This window comes from Equus quagga, chromosome 14, assembly GCF_021613505.1.
Source record: "Equus quagga isolate Etosha38 chromosome 14, UCLA_HA_Equagga_1.0, whole genome shotgun sequence".
NCBI classification, from domain to species: domain Eukaryota; kingdom Metazoa; phylum Chordata; class Mammalia; order Perissodactyla; family Equidae; genus Equus; species Equus quagga.
The window spans coordinates 93343538-93358060 of NC_060280.1; the positions used below are offsets into that span (position 1 = coordinate 93343538).

Below are 14523 nucleotides of genomic sequence, written 5' to 3' on the forward strand. Positions count from 1 at the left end.
AGAACATTCTGGAGTTGGAATCCCACAGTCTGTGCCCTTTTCAGACCGGCTTCTTTCGCTCAGCCATGTGCACTTAAGGTTCCCCCCCATCTTTTCATGGCTTCCTGGCTCTCTTCTTTTTAGCGCCAAATAGTATCCCATTGTCTGGATGAACCGCTTTCGCTAGCCATTCACTTCCTGAAGGGCATCTCGGTGGCTTCCGAGTTTTGGCAGCAAAGCTGCTGGAAACGTTCCTGTGCTGGTTTTTGGGTGGACGTGAGTGTTCAGCTCCTTTGGGTAAACACCAAGGAGCGAAATTGCTGGATCGTTCGGGAACAGGGTGTCTGGTTTGTAGGGAACTGCCTCACCTGGGGTCTTCTAAAGCCGCTGGACCACTTTGCACCCACATCCTCGCCACACCTTGGCATTGTCGGTGTCCCGAGTTCGGCCATTCCCACAGGGGTGTGGCGGTGTCTCATTGTGGCTCTCATTTGCCTACATGTTTCAATAAACATTTATTGAGCCTCACTCGGGAGCCAAGCGTGATGCCAGCATCTTTCCTACAACATGCTTTCTTTGCAATTCAGGCGAGGAATTCCTGATTTTTCAGATGGGGTAACCAAGGTTCAGAGAGGGATAGCTACTTGCCCAGGGTCACACAGCAAATCGGGGTAGAGCCAGGGCCCTGGGACTGACTCCAGAGCACTTCCCCCTGCTGCATCCTGGGCCCTGTGCTGGCTACTGGGGACACAGTGGTGACCAAGACAGACCCAGTGTCCTCCTTAAGGCTCACAGTCCAGTGGGGGAGACAGACACGTGGCCAGGCAGCTACAACTCGGGCTTACCAGGGCTTTGACGGGGTTACACAGGCAGAGGGGACCCAGAGGAGGCACCTGGCCCAGCATGAGTGTCCAGGAAGGCCTCCTGGAGGAGGGGGTGCTGAAGCCTGTGTAGAAGGGGAAGAGAGTGACCCAGGCAAGAGGAACAGCATAAATGATGGCTCAGAGGTAAGAAAGGAGGCGGTGTGGCTAGGAGCCCCACTCTGGCCAGCTGAGTCCTGGCTTCCGGCCCCAGCTCTGCCTCTGGTGGCCCGTCAGTCTGGGCCTCAGTTTCCCCTCTTCAGCATGGCTGTGAGGATTCCGTGCACTCCTGAGGGTCACACGCTCCGGCCAGGGCTGGCACATGGGGAGCTCGAGGTGGGAGGAAGCCCGGCGTGCAGAGCAGCCCCCCACCCCTGCATCTGGGGTTCAAATGCCCAGGAGGAGGCCCGGGTGGGGACAGGCCAAGGTGGAGAGATGCAGTCCTGGTCCCCGTCTCAATGAAAGGAACTGGCGGGGTGCAGGGGGGTCGGCCTTCCGCCCCCACCCCACATTCCGGCCCAGGGCCAGACCCTCCCCGCCATGCGCGAGGCCGCCTGGTGCAGGGGCCTTGGCCCCAGGTGTCCCCGCCCACGCTTCACCCCGTGACCTCCGTTGAAATGAATCCTGAGCTGGACCAGGCGGGACCTGAGGGTGGGGGTGGGAGCGATGATGGAGGGGCCCTGGGAAGCTCGTCAGCGGTCGCCCGGCTGGAAGGCCACCCGAGCAGCGAGTGTGAGCGGAGCGGGGCTCACTGTCTAGCTCAAGTCCGGATTCAGCTGCGTTTTCTCCACCGGCCCCGCCTGGATCACGACAGCCTCGGTGGGCCTGCCTGCGTGACGGTGGCCGCCCGGATGCTGTCCCGTATGGACCAGTCAGAGGGAGCCTGGCCCCCGGAGGCTGGGGGCTTCGGTCAGGTTGGCCCCCGAGGGTGCTGGACCTTGGGGCTCCCAGGGGCCAGGATGGGGCCAGGTCTGATGGGGAGGCGAGGCTGCAGCTCTCTGCCACCTGCAGTGGACGCGTTTCAATTGGGACGCCAAAATGGTGACTCCGGAGGGCCCTGGGGGAGAGGAAAGGAGGGGCCGTGCCCGCCTCCCCCCAGAACCCACCTCTCATGTGCCCCGGCCCTCAGCAAGGCCCCGATGGTTCGAATCCTGAGTCCGAATCCGGGCTCTGCCACCGGCGAGTCTGTGACTTTGAGCCAGCTGCTCCCTGTGCCTCGATGTCCTCGCGTGTAAAATGGGTCAGTGCTACTAACAATAATAGTACCCGGCCGTCGGGGTCGTTGAGAGGATGAAATGCATTCATCTGTTCGAGGCCTTTGGCCTGCTTCGTAGGTAGCGCTCGCTTCAGTGATGGCCCGGGGGCCCCGGGCTCCCTCCTGGCCCGGAGGGAGGGGCTGAGCGGGAACCGGAGGCTAATTTTAGCCCTGATGACACCCCCTGGCCGCCTGCCTCGTGCAAACATCCTCAGCCAAGCAGGAGATTCAAAGCATCCTCTCCCCCCGTGACATCCACAGAGCCTGTTTATTCATTCCTGGCGGCCGGAGCATTCCTGCTGCCCGCGCCTGCCACCGCCTCGGCCGGGCCCGCGGCGCCCGCATTGGGGACCCCCTCACCTGGAGCCCCCGAGAGACAGCCCGGGCAGGCGCAGGGCGGTCGGGGCCCGGGAAGAGCAGGGACGAGAGCCGCCCCCCGCCCCCCCGCCCCAGAGTCTTGACTGGTGATTCTGAGTCAGGTTCCAAACCCTGGTGGACTCCCCGATGCTGTCATTTATTCAGGAGCTGCTTCCCGCCGGGTCCTGCCGGGGACCTGGGGCTCCCGGCCCCAGGGGAAGCGAGGACAAGCCAGGAAGCAGCCAGAATTGTTGAGCGTGCTCAGCGCCCTTCATTCATTCCTTGGTTCATTCATTCATTCCTTCAAGGTGTGTTTGTCGAGCCCCCCCGGTGGGTCAGGAGCCGTTCAAGGTGCTCGGGGCTCGGGGGGGGGCACAGAGCAGACCGAGATCGCCCGTGGAGCTGGCGTTCTGGCGGGGGGACAGCCAGGGGCAAGAAATGATGCAAATAAGTCAGATACATGATCTGGTTAAACAGTAGGAATTGCTACAAAGAAAAAGAAAGAGGGAGGGAAAGTGCTGGCTGTGGGGCAGGGGACAACTTGATATAAAGTGATTCCAGAGGGAGAGAGAGTTGAGGGAGCCATGTGGGGATCAGGGGAGAGAGAGTTCCCAGCAGAGGGACCAGCATGTGCAAAGGCCCTGGGGGATGAATAGGGAGGATGCACATGGGGAGATGGGGCAGAGCCGGGGGCTTTGCCTCTGAGATGGACGGGGCCACCGCGGGGTCTGGGACAGATGCAAGATGCAGCATGACGTCCCCACGTCCGGCTCTACCCGTGTCCCGAGGTCAGTCCCCCGCCCTGTCACCCTTCAGGCCAAGGGCAGAGTCAGGGGCTGCAGCTGGGCCAGGCCTTGAGTGGCTGCAGGTGGTTTGCCACTGTAAATGAGGACTTCCGGAACCTTCTGAGAGGCCAGGGAGGCGGAAATTGCCGCGCTCTGGAGGACGATGGGGACAAGGGGGGGGATGCAGATTCCGGGCGCATCTCCAGACGCTCCCCACCAGGAACGGGCCGGGGGCCCAGGGTGCCAGCGTGCCTGGCTCCGTTTTTGGCCAGCGGAGTGACAGGTGTTGTAAAAACCCTAAAAAGCATCTCAGAAAGCAAACCCACAAAATCCGCTCTCCCCTCCATCCTTGTCCCAACACATCTTCTCCGAGACTTGCAAAATACCTGCGCCGCTGTAGAGACGCCCCGCGCGGGCCCCGCGGAACCTGTCCAGGGCGACAGAAAGGGCCCTTTGTTCCTGCCCCACAGGTCCTGGAACCCGGCGGGACGCACCTCGGCGGCGGCGATGGTGTTTGCACTCGCCGTTGTGCAACAGCCTTTTTCCCGCCCCACAATAGGTGGCCCCGCCGCTTTTATTTCCAGAAATTGGAAAATGAAGCGTGTCAGGCCCCCCCGCCCCCTCACCCACCACCGGCTGAAATTTAAGCCCCGTGAACCCAGCGGGGCCCCGGGGCCGGGGGTGGGCAGACCCCGACGTGCCAGGGGCCCCGGTGAAGACAGCCCGGGGGCGGCCGGCACGCGGATGCCAGATTTCTGTCACTTTGAGCTTCCCCCGCTCCCTCCCTGCGAGGCAGCCCCGTGACGACGGGCAGGGAGAGGCTGCGTTCTTAAAAATCTCATGGGAGGGGAAACTGAGGCCCAGGGACCCGGGCCGGCAATTCTGCCCCCCGCAGAGACCCTGCTGGGTGCCAGAGGGTGATTGTGACCTGCTGGGTCACCTGAAGAGGGTGCCAGCGTTCGTTCTGCTCTGGAGACGAGATGACTAAGGCCCAGAGAAGTGATGGAACCCACCCAAGGTCACGCAGCTGCCAGAGCTCAGTCTGCTCCTCGAAGTTCGTGTGGTCAAGAGCTCTGAGTTGGGCACACGCACCTGGGCTCCAGCCCAGCTCTGCCACTCGGGGGCTGCAGGTGGCTTCTGACATCAAATGAGGACTTCCAGAACATTCCAGAACCTTCTGGGCTCGGAGGAAATTGCTGCTCCCTGGAGAATGCCTAGAGAGACTGAGTTGGGGGCAGGGGGTGAATTCCAGGCATTCTCGGAGCCTCAGTTTCCCTGGCTGCAACAGTGGACACTCGGGGATCCCGGTCATGGCTGAGACGGGGGCTGGGCCCAAGGATGGAGGGGGCACCAGTGGGTGAGGACGTGGGAGGTCTGGGCAAGGCCGCCGGGGACCCCGGGCCTGAGCCAGCCTCACGGGGCCCATCGCTCACCTGCCACCCACACCGCGCACCTGGGGCCCCCTCCCCGCCCACTGGCTGTAGGCCACGGGCCTCGGGGCGGCCGGCACTCACAGGGGGCCAGGCCCCGGCCTCTGCAGGCTGGGGGGCCAGTCCCCGGGGCGGGGCTGCGCAGGGAGGAGCCCAGAGCCCCTGCGGTCCCCGCCTCCAGCTGAACTGGGGTCTGCCCCCTGAGCTTCTCCCTTTGTCTCCCTCTTTCTGGAAGTTTCTCCGAGGCTCAGGGGGGAAGGGAACCCTCCTCGGGCCCCTGCCACCTGGGCCAACATCGGGAGACGCTGGGGTGCCCCCACCGGTACCCAAGCTCCATTCCTCGCCATTTGCTCCAATTGCATGTGTGGCCCACTCCTCACCCGTCGCCGGCGGGGGGGACCCTGCACTCCTCCAGAGCCACCCGCCGCCCCTTGGCTCTCGGCTTTGAGGCCCCAGGACGGATGGAACTTCCCACCGGCTGGCAGCTCCGTCACCCCCCAGCCCAGGCCAATGGAGGCACGTGGTCCGATGCAGGCAGAGAGTCTGGCTGGGGGCGCGAGTGGCCCCACCTCCCCCTGCACGCTGGTTCCGGCTCCTCCCGAGCCTGTGGGAGAGGGGTCCCCAGCTCCCCCACTCTGGGCTCGGGGCCCAGCTTCCTTCCAAAGAGGCCCTGCCTGGCATTGGCCAGGTGAGCCTCGCCCAGAGAGGGTCAGGAAGGCTCTTGGGTCACACAGCAAATTCAGGACAACCACCTGCTCCCTCTGGCTTTGGGCAGGGGGGGGTCCTCAGGTCCCCAAAGGCTGGACCCCAGGGGCTAGCAGTTGGTCCAGCTGCACACCCCGAGGCCAGGAGGGCTGGGGTCAGATCCCAAACCCACCCCCAGCCCCACCCGCACTTCCCAGCTGCGTGAAGCAAACGATGCCAATAAAGTCTGAAATAAAACTATGGCCATTGGAGGCCATAAAACTAATTGACGGGAGAGGCAGGATGACCAGCGACCTTCCCGGAGGAGATGACACCCCGAGAAGCAAGAGGTCAGCGCGGGGAGGGTGTTCCCGGCAGAGGGAGCCAGGCGCGGGCGGGGTCAGGTGCGCCCAGGGCTGCGGGGAGTGACACGGGGCCAGGACAGAGCCAGCTCTGCCACAGTTCCAGTTGAGGCGGTTTGGGTGGCAGGAGGCGACCTGACCCCTTCTCCCTGTGTCTCGCCCTGTCACACGCATGGGCTTTGTTGCCAGGACCTGTGGGGCGACAGGACCTAGCGGGGAGGGTGCGGGTGGGCAGCATTGCAATGACGGGGAGCCCAATGTCCCCCACAAGCCCCATGGCCAGCTTCTCTGCCGCGGGGCACAGCCGGGGTCAGGGGCTCCCTCGGGGTCGGGGCTCAGCGTGGCTACAGTTCCTGACCCCAGGGCCACCGTCCCCGAGGCCAGCCCGGCCATCCAGCTGTCCTGGGGGGCTCAGCTCCGGCCGAGGTGGACCTGGGGGAGGCTCAGGCAGGCAGCGTTGGGGGTCTGATGTGTGGAAAAACCCCTGTCCGTCCCTTCTGCCCAGCCCACACCCTGCCCACGACCTGGTGACAGGCGGCTTGAGTCCCTGGGGACCACGGGCATCTCGGGGTCCTGAGGTGCAGTTGTGGGGGGGAACCCCCATGGACAGCGCCCCCACCACCCATCTGGCTCCACGGGACAAGTGGATCGGAACCAGAGGGCCCAGAAGCAGGGGGCAGAGGGGCATCACGGGGGGCCGCCCCCTTGCTGCAGTCCCGGCCCCTCAGGAGTTGTCCTGGAAGCTTCGTGGCCTGGCCCCAGGGCAGATAAAGCCCCTCCTGGCTCCTCTGGGGCATCTCAGAGAGCATCCTTCCACAGCATAGCCATCCTGCTTGGATGCTGCCCTCGACGGGGAGCTCATTCCTTCTGGAGGTAGTAACAGTGAACGCCCCCAGGGGTGCTAGCATGAGCCCAGTGTCATAGAGGGGAGAGATGGAGGCTCCGAGAGGGGCAGACACCAGCCTCAGGCCCCTCAGCGGTAAGAGGCAGGACCAGGGGCCCAACCCAACACACTTGCAGACATAGCCAGCCGAACCAAATGTGGAATAGGCAGAGCCCTGTCGCCCTCCACTAGAGACCTGCTTTGAGGTCTTCCCAATCCTTGAGATACAACCCAATTTCTTACTCTCTCTTCCCCGCTCTCTTGCTCTTCCAGCTTGTTTTGTCCTCACAGGGTTATCAGCCCAGTGGGGGAAGCGACATAGTGTGGCCAGTGTTATGATGGGGGCACACGAGCAGCTGTAGGAACCAGAGGAGGGATCTGGTCCAGCTGGGAGGACAAGGGAGGCATCCGGGGAGGCTCCATGGAGGAGGTGTCTACACTCAGCCCTGAAGGATGACCAGGGATTAACAGGGTCGCGGGGGGCAAAGAATTCCTCATCTCTGGACCTCAATTTCCACATCAGCAGGGTGGCCATGAGAAGGCTGAAGGTCCTGGGCACAGTGACATCATGCCAGGCAGCTCCATGAGTACTGTTGTAACAAGTCACCAGATCGTGCCACCCGGCCGGGCGTGAGCTCCAAGGAGGTTGGGGCCAGTCTGTGAATGCCCCACCCTGGGAGACCCCCAGCCCCCCAGAACTGGCCTGGAACCAGCTGGCCACTCTGATGCTGGGACCCCCGGCCGCAGAAGTGGCCTCATGGAAGTTTCTGGTCTAGGAACAGGGAAGTGGTGACACCTGAGGTCTGGACCTGGGGCTCTGGGCCGCCTGCAGCAGCCTATTCCTCCTCGGCGTCCCTGCCTCTTCTGCCCCCCCGATAGCCTGTCCCCCACGTGGTGGCCTGAGAGAGCCTCTCAAAACAGGAGTTGAGGTGGCATCTGTTTTGCTGGGGGCCTCGAGTGGCTCCCTATGGCCCTCGTGTTACAGGCTCTGTCACTGACCACAGCTGGACGAGCTCAATGTGGCCTGGCCTCAGTGCCAGTCCTGACCTCATCTCCTGCTCGTGAACACCCAGGCTTACGGAATTTCCCCCATTCCTCGCTGCCTCAGGGCCTTTGCACAGGTGGTTCCCAGGGCCTGGAAAGCTCTTCCCTCCTCCTTTTTACTCCAGAACTCCTGTGGGGTCTTAGCTCACAGCTCACACATCTAGGAAGCCCAGACCAGGCCACACCTTCCTCACTTTTTGCAAATAAGCATCTTATGATCATTTATGAGTTTCCTTATGTATTATCTGTCTTGTTTGCTTCTGGCCCTATCCCTGGGGCCTGGCACGTGGCAGGTACTCAAGACATGGGGGTGGGATCTGCTGGAAGTGAAAGAGGGAGGGTTGAAATTCTGCCCACCTGCCCATCCCCACCCCCAAGGAAGCCCTGGGGCCATGCCACGGAACCCAGTTTGAGAACTGAGGACTTGGGTTGGCCTGTTCACTTTGTGGATGAGTCAAGGGTGTGCCACCCAGGCCCGGAGGTCGCAGGTGAGGCCAGGGCGGTGACTCCCGTTTCCAGCTTCCTGCATCGCCCTGCCTGGTCTGATGGCAAACGCTGAGGGGAGCCCCACAGTTGGCTTTGGCACGGTGGCCTGGGACGGGACACCCTGGGTCACCTGATGACAGGTGTGGGCTGGACCCAGCCGTGCTCCACCTGCAGGTGCACTTCCTTCTCTTCCCCAGTCCCGCCTTATCCACATCCCGGGAGACCAGCCCAAGGCGGTCCCAAACCTCCCGTCAACTGTGCGCTGCCCCCAGGTAAGGCCTCGAGGGGCGCATGGACCCCCCCCAGAGCCTCGGGTGCCCCCTGGGAAGGGCCTCGGGGCTGGGCCGCCCTCTCCTCTCTGCCCCATCCTGTCGCCTTCATTCACGTGGCGGCTGGCGCTGGTGCAGGACAGACAGCCGAGGGTCCGTCCGCCGGCTGGTGGCATGGCCCGGACTCTGCCAGCCACCTCAGTCCCCGGCAGGGTCCCTCCTGGGCGCCCGGGTGGCCCAGACTTGAGCGGGCGGTGGGACTCAGGGCCACACCGGGAGGAACCGAGCACTTCCCTCTCTGCCTGGCGAGGTTCCGAGTTAGCAGTCCCACGGTCGGCCCCCAGGGCCCCCCGTCCCCCTGACTCTGGACCGACTTGGGACACAGAAGGGTTTTTAAAAAACTCTTTGGGATGTCCCAGGACAGTGACATTTCTCAATCGTTTCCTAGGAAAAAGGATCTTGGGTTCAACTTGGGGGGGATCCCCTCCCCTTAGTCTGCGCTCCTCAAGGCCCCTGCCCGGGGCGTCCGGGTCTCCTAGGAGGCGCTGCGCTACCCTCGGGGCCCAGATCCAGCAGGATGCAGGACATTCATTTTCACGGCATTTCAACACATTGACTTTTTCTGCGTGGCCCCAAAGCCCAAGGGTGCGAGATGGCAGGTGGTCAAAGTTCAGCGTCCCTCCCGCAGGTGGTCAAAGTTCAGCGTCCCTCCCGCTCTGGCCTCAGGCTGCCTCCTCGAAGTCCTGTCCTTTGTTTCTTCTTTTTTTTCTTTCTTAATTATTTTATTGAGGTCAAATTGTGACCTCAGTGTGAGGTTTGTAACATTGTGTGATTTCAGGTGTACGTCGTTATGTTTCAGTTTCTCGCCCTATCGCATCGTGTTCACCACCAAAAGTCTGGTTTTCATCCGTCATCATACACGTGTGGTCCTCCCCACCTGCCCCTCTGGTGACCAATCTGCTCTCTGTCTGTACGTGTGTGCGTTTGTTTATCTTCCACATACGAGTGAAATCATACAGTATTTGTCTTCCTGCGGCTGACTTATTCCGCCCAGCATAGTGCCCTCAAGGTCCATCCATGTCGGCACAAATGGCACGACTTCATCTTTTTTATGGCTGCGTAGTATTCCACTGTACATCACCTATTGGGCATCTTCTTTATCCATTCACCCATAGACGAGCACTGGAGTTGCTCCCACATCTTGGCTATTGTGAATAATACTGCGATGAACACAGAGATGCGTCTATCTTTTTGAATTAGCGTTTTCATGTTCTTTGCATCAATACCCAGCAGTGGGATAGCTGGATCATATGGTAGATCTGTTCTTAATTTTCTTAGGAATCTCCATAGTGTTTCCCACAGCGGCTGCACCCGTTTGCACTCCCACCAGCAGTGTACGAGGGTTCCCTTCTCTCCACATCCTCTCTGACGTTTGTTGTTTCCTGTCTTGTCAATTATACCCATTCTGATGGGTGTGAGATGATCTCTCATTGCAGTTTTGATATGCATTTCCCTGATCATTACTGATGTTGAGCATCTTTTCATGTCCCTGTTGACCATCTGTACATCTTCTTTGGGAAAATGCCTGTTCAGATCCTTTGCCCATTTTTTATTAGATTTTTTTGTTTCTTTCTTGTTCAGTTGTATGTGTTCTTTATACATCTCGGAAATTAACCCCTTGTCAGATATGTGATTTGCAAACATTTTCTCCCAGTTGGTGGGTTGTCTTTTTGTTTTGTTTGTGGTTTCCTTTGCTGTGCAGAAGCTCTTTAGTCTGATGTAGTCCTATTGGTTTATTTTTTCCTCGGTTTCTTGCCTTAGCAGACATATTCAAAAAGTTACTGCTAAGATGGACGTCAAAGAGGTTACTGCTGGGCCAGCCCCATGGCGCAGCGGTTAAGTGCGCTCGTTCCAATTCGGTGGCCCAGAGTTCGCCGGTTCGGATCCCGGGTGCAGACATGACACTGCTTGGCGCACCATGCTGTGGTAGGCGTCCCACATATAAAGTAGAGGAAGATGGGCATGGATGTTAGCTCAGGGCCAGGCTTCCTCAGCCAAAAAGAGGAGGATTGGCAGCAGATGTTAGCTCAGGGCTAATCTTCCTCCAAAAAAAAAAAAAAAAAGCATACTGCCTGTGTTTTCTTCTAGGATTTTGATGGTTTCAGGTCTTACATTCAAGTCTTTAATCATTTTGTGTTAATTTTTGTGTATGGCGTAAGATAATGGTCTACTTCCATTCTTTGGCATGTGGCTGTCCCGAAGGCCTGTCTTTTGGGTCTGTTTCCAGAAACGTAACGTTGGCGTGAACACCTAATTCCACATCCCACTCCCTTTGCATCACACAAGGCCACCTGCCAGGTCCTGCACTCTGCACCCGGAGGCCCGTGCCAGCTCTGCCAGTGAGAGGGGCCTGCCAGCCACCGAGATTGTTTATTCAAAACAGCTTCATTGAGACAGAATTCACGTCCCGCACAATTCATACATGTAAAGTGCACAATTCACTGGGTTTTGCTCTATCGCGTTATTGTTTTTAATTGTGGCAAAATATATATGACACGAAATTTGCCATTCTAACCATTTTTAAGTGCACAGCTCAGCGGCACGAAGCTCATTCACATGGTTGTGCCACCATCCCCTCCATCCATTTCCAGAACTTTCCATCTTCCCAAACGGAAGCTCTGTCCCTATGAAACACTGACTCCCCCCCCTCCCCCAGCCCCTGGCCCCCCATCCACTTTCTGTCTCTGTGGATGTGGCTCCTCTGGGGACCTCCTGTGAGTGGACCACACAGTGTGTGTCCCTCTGTGTCTGGCTCACGTCCCTGAGCATCACGTCCTCCAGGTCCATCCACGTGGGAGCAGGTGTCAGGATCTCCTTCCTTTTCATGGCTGCGTAATATTCCAGGCTGTGGACGGAGCACACTGGGTGCGTCCATCATCCATCGATGGACATTTGGGATGTTCCAATTTTTGGCTGCATGAATCACGCTGCTGTGAGCACAGACGCCCAAGATCTGTTCAGGTCTCTGCTGTCGCTTCCTCTGGGGAGGCCCCCAGGGGTGGAATTACTGGGCCATATGGCAATTCTACATTTAGCTTTTTGAGGAATCACCAAACTTTTTTCTGCCACATTTCTAATTTTCAGTTTTCTAGCAGCCACATTAAAAAGAACCGAAAGATACCAGCAAAATGAATTTTAACGATACAGTTTATCTCACCAGATACACCCAAAGCATTATCTCCACATGTAATCAATATAGAAAGTGATCAATGGGTATTTTACATTCTTTCTTTCATACGAAGTCTTGCAGTTCTGCGGTGTATTTAACACTTTAAACATCTCTGTTTGGATGCTAAATTTTCCCTGGGTAGAGTGAAATGGGCTCTCCTCCCCAAACAGTAAAGTTGTATTTAATTAAAAAAAAATGTGTTTACGCTGTTCAGTTTTTAAATAGACACGTGAAATTTAGTAACATTTACAACTTCAGTCCCCTGTTGCGTTAGCCACATGACAAGTGTCAGTCGCTCCGTGGGGCTAGTGGCTCCCAACTTAGACAGCTCAGGTTTGGCCCAAACTATTTTTTCTTTTTTAATCTTTTTTTGAGGAAGATTAGCCCTGAGCTAACATCTGCTGCCAATCCTCCTCTTTTTGGCTGAGGAAGACTGGCCCTGAGCTCACATCCATGCCCATCTTCCTCTACTTTCTATGTGGGACGCCTGCCACAGCATGGCTTGGTAAGTGGTGCCATGTCCGCACCCGGGATCTGTACCGATGAACCCCAGGCCACTGAAGTGGAATATGCACACTTAACCGCTGCACCACCGGGCCAGCCCTGAGCCCAAACTGTTTAATTCTGGGAATGCTTTGCTCCAGGCAGAGGTGCATTCACCATGAAGTAGCTGAAGCTTAAGCTAAATAAGGATTTGCTTCTGTATCTATAAACGAACACGTGGATAAAGAGGACAGATTGGCGGGAACCAGAGGGGAAGAGGGTGGGAGGGGAGCAAAAGGGGCCAAGGGGCACATCTATATGGTGACAAATAAAAACTAGGTTATTGGTCGTGAGCATGATTCAGTCTATACAGAAACGGATATGTAATAACGTACGCCCGAAATGACACAATGTTATAAACCAATATGACCGCCATAAAATAATTTTAAAGAGAAAAAAAAGCTTTGTTTCCGTATCTAAGCCTGGACTTCTTTGCTGTTTCTTGGAGAAGTTCCCAAAATATAGATGTGTCAGCGGATCTGGGCCAACACAGTGGCCTTATTCATTTTTCACAGCTGCGTAGTATTCTGTCACAGAGAGGGCCCCTAATTTGAATCCCGGGCACGGACCTACATGCCACTCATCAAGCCACGCTGTGGCGGCATCCCACATACAAAATAGAAGGAGACTGGCACAGATGTTAGCTCGGGGCCAATCTTCCTCGCCCAAAAAAAGAAAAAGTGAAAGACACAGGTGAGGTTCATTTTAATAATTCACTTTCTTTAAACCAATAGATCCGAATTAGTATTATTTCAATGTGAAATCAGTAGAAAAGTCATCGTGATATTTTACACCCAGCCTCAGTTTTCTTATCTGTAAAACTGATGCCCTAACAGCGTCCACCTCGGGACCCATGAATAGTAACTGGGGTCCCCCACGGTGGCCCCCCACGCGTGGGTTATTACTTTTGTTATCAATGATGCTGTCTCCACTCTCCCCTTCCCCCAGCTGCTCGGACCCATGGATGCACTCAGCCGGGCCAAGATACAATGCCCCTTGCGCCACTGCGTCCTCGGACTGCTCCTGCAGTTCCTTTTGGCTCTGTGCTTCTTCTCCTACCTGCGCGTGTCCCCAGACAAGCTCCTCTGGCCCACTAAGTCCGGGGCCACCGCAGTCGAGTCTGTCAGCACAGCTCCCACGGGGTCGGCAGAGCCGGGGTCGTCCAAGGGGACCCACTGCCAGGCCACCGCGGGGCCCCTGGCCCGCCCGCCTCTGCTTCTCCTGCTCTGGACCTGGCCCTTCCACGTCCCGGTGGCCCTGTCCCGCTGCTCGGAGCTGTGGCCCGGCACCCCCGACTGCCAGCTGACTCTCAACCGCAGCCTGTACCCGCAGGCGGACGCCGTCCTCGTGCATCACCGGGAGGTCAGCTCCAGGCCCCGGCAGCAGCTCCCGCCCTCCCCACGGCCCCCCGGGCAGCGCTGGGTCTGGTTCAACATGGAATCGCCCGACCACTCTCCCCGCCTTAAGGAGCTGGACGGGTACTTCAACCTCACCATGTCCTACCGCCGAGACTCCGACATCTTCACGCCCTACGGCTGGCTCGAGCCCTGGAGCGGCCCGCCCGCCGAGGCGGCGGTCAACCTCTCGGCCAAGACCGAGCTGGTGGCCTGGGCGGTGTCCAACTGGAAGCCGACCTCGGTGAGGGTGCGGTATTACGAGACCCTGCGGGAGCATCTCAAAGTGCACGTGTACGGGCGCTCCCACGAGCCGCTGCCCCGCGGCGACAAGATGCTGGAGCACCTGGCCCGGTACAAGTTCTACCTGGCCTTCGAGAACTCCGTGCACCCCGACTACATCACGGAGAAGCTGTGGAGGAACGCCCTGATGTCCGGGGCTGTGCCCGTGGTGCTGGGCCCCAGCCGGAGCAACTACGAGCAGTTCCTGCCCCCCGACGCCTTCATCCACGTCGACGACTTCCAGAGCCCCAGGGAGCTGGCCCAGTACCTGCTGGCGCTGGACCGCGACGACGGCCGCTACCTGAGCTACTTCCGCTGGCGAGAGACGCTGCGGCCGCGCTCCTCCAGCTGGGCGCTCATGTTCTGCAAGGCCTGCTGGCAGCTGCAGCAGGAGGCCACCTACAAGACGGCGCCCAGCCTCGCCGCCTGGTTCACCTGAGCCCACCCGCCTGCGGCCCGGGCTGCGGGGGCCACGCCTGCGGGGGGGCCACACCTGCCAGGGGCCTCACCTGCTGGGGGTTGGGGAACCCCACCTGCCGCGGACCTCACCCCCCAGGGACCTCACCTGCTAGGGACCACACCTGTCGGGGATCTCACCTGCTGGGGATGACACCTGCTGGGGACCTCACCTGCAGGGGGCCACACCTGCCGGGGGCCTCACCTGCTGGGGACCTCACTTGC

General features: G+C 58.9%; 1 protein-coding gene across 1 annotated transcript; it reads left to right on the top strand.

Moving 5' to 3' along the window:
* Window positions 1-8360: 8360 nt before the first annotated feature.
* LOC124225791 (3-galactosyl-N-acetylglucosaminide 4-alpha-L-fucosyltransferase FUT3-like) lies at window positions 8361-14281 on the top strand. The gene is made up of 2 exons (XM_046638453.1): window positions 8361-8397; window positions 13115-14281. Exon 2 carries the CDS (start codon window positions 13127-13129, stop codon window positions 14279-14281), a length of 1155 nt encoding a protein of 384 aa, XP_046494409.1. The 5' UTR covers window positions 8361-8397; window positions 13115-13126.
* The last annotated feature ends 242 nt before the right edge of the window (window positions 14282-14523 follow it).

Bases quoted from the DNA above. Each gene is read 5' to 3' on its own strand.
- LOC124225791 (XM_046638453.1), top strand. From the start codon at position 13,127: ATGGATGCACTCAGCCGGGCCAAGATACAATGCCCCTTGCGCCACTGC.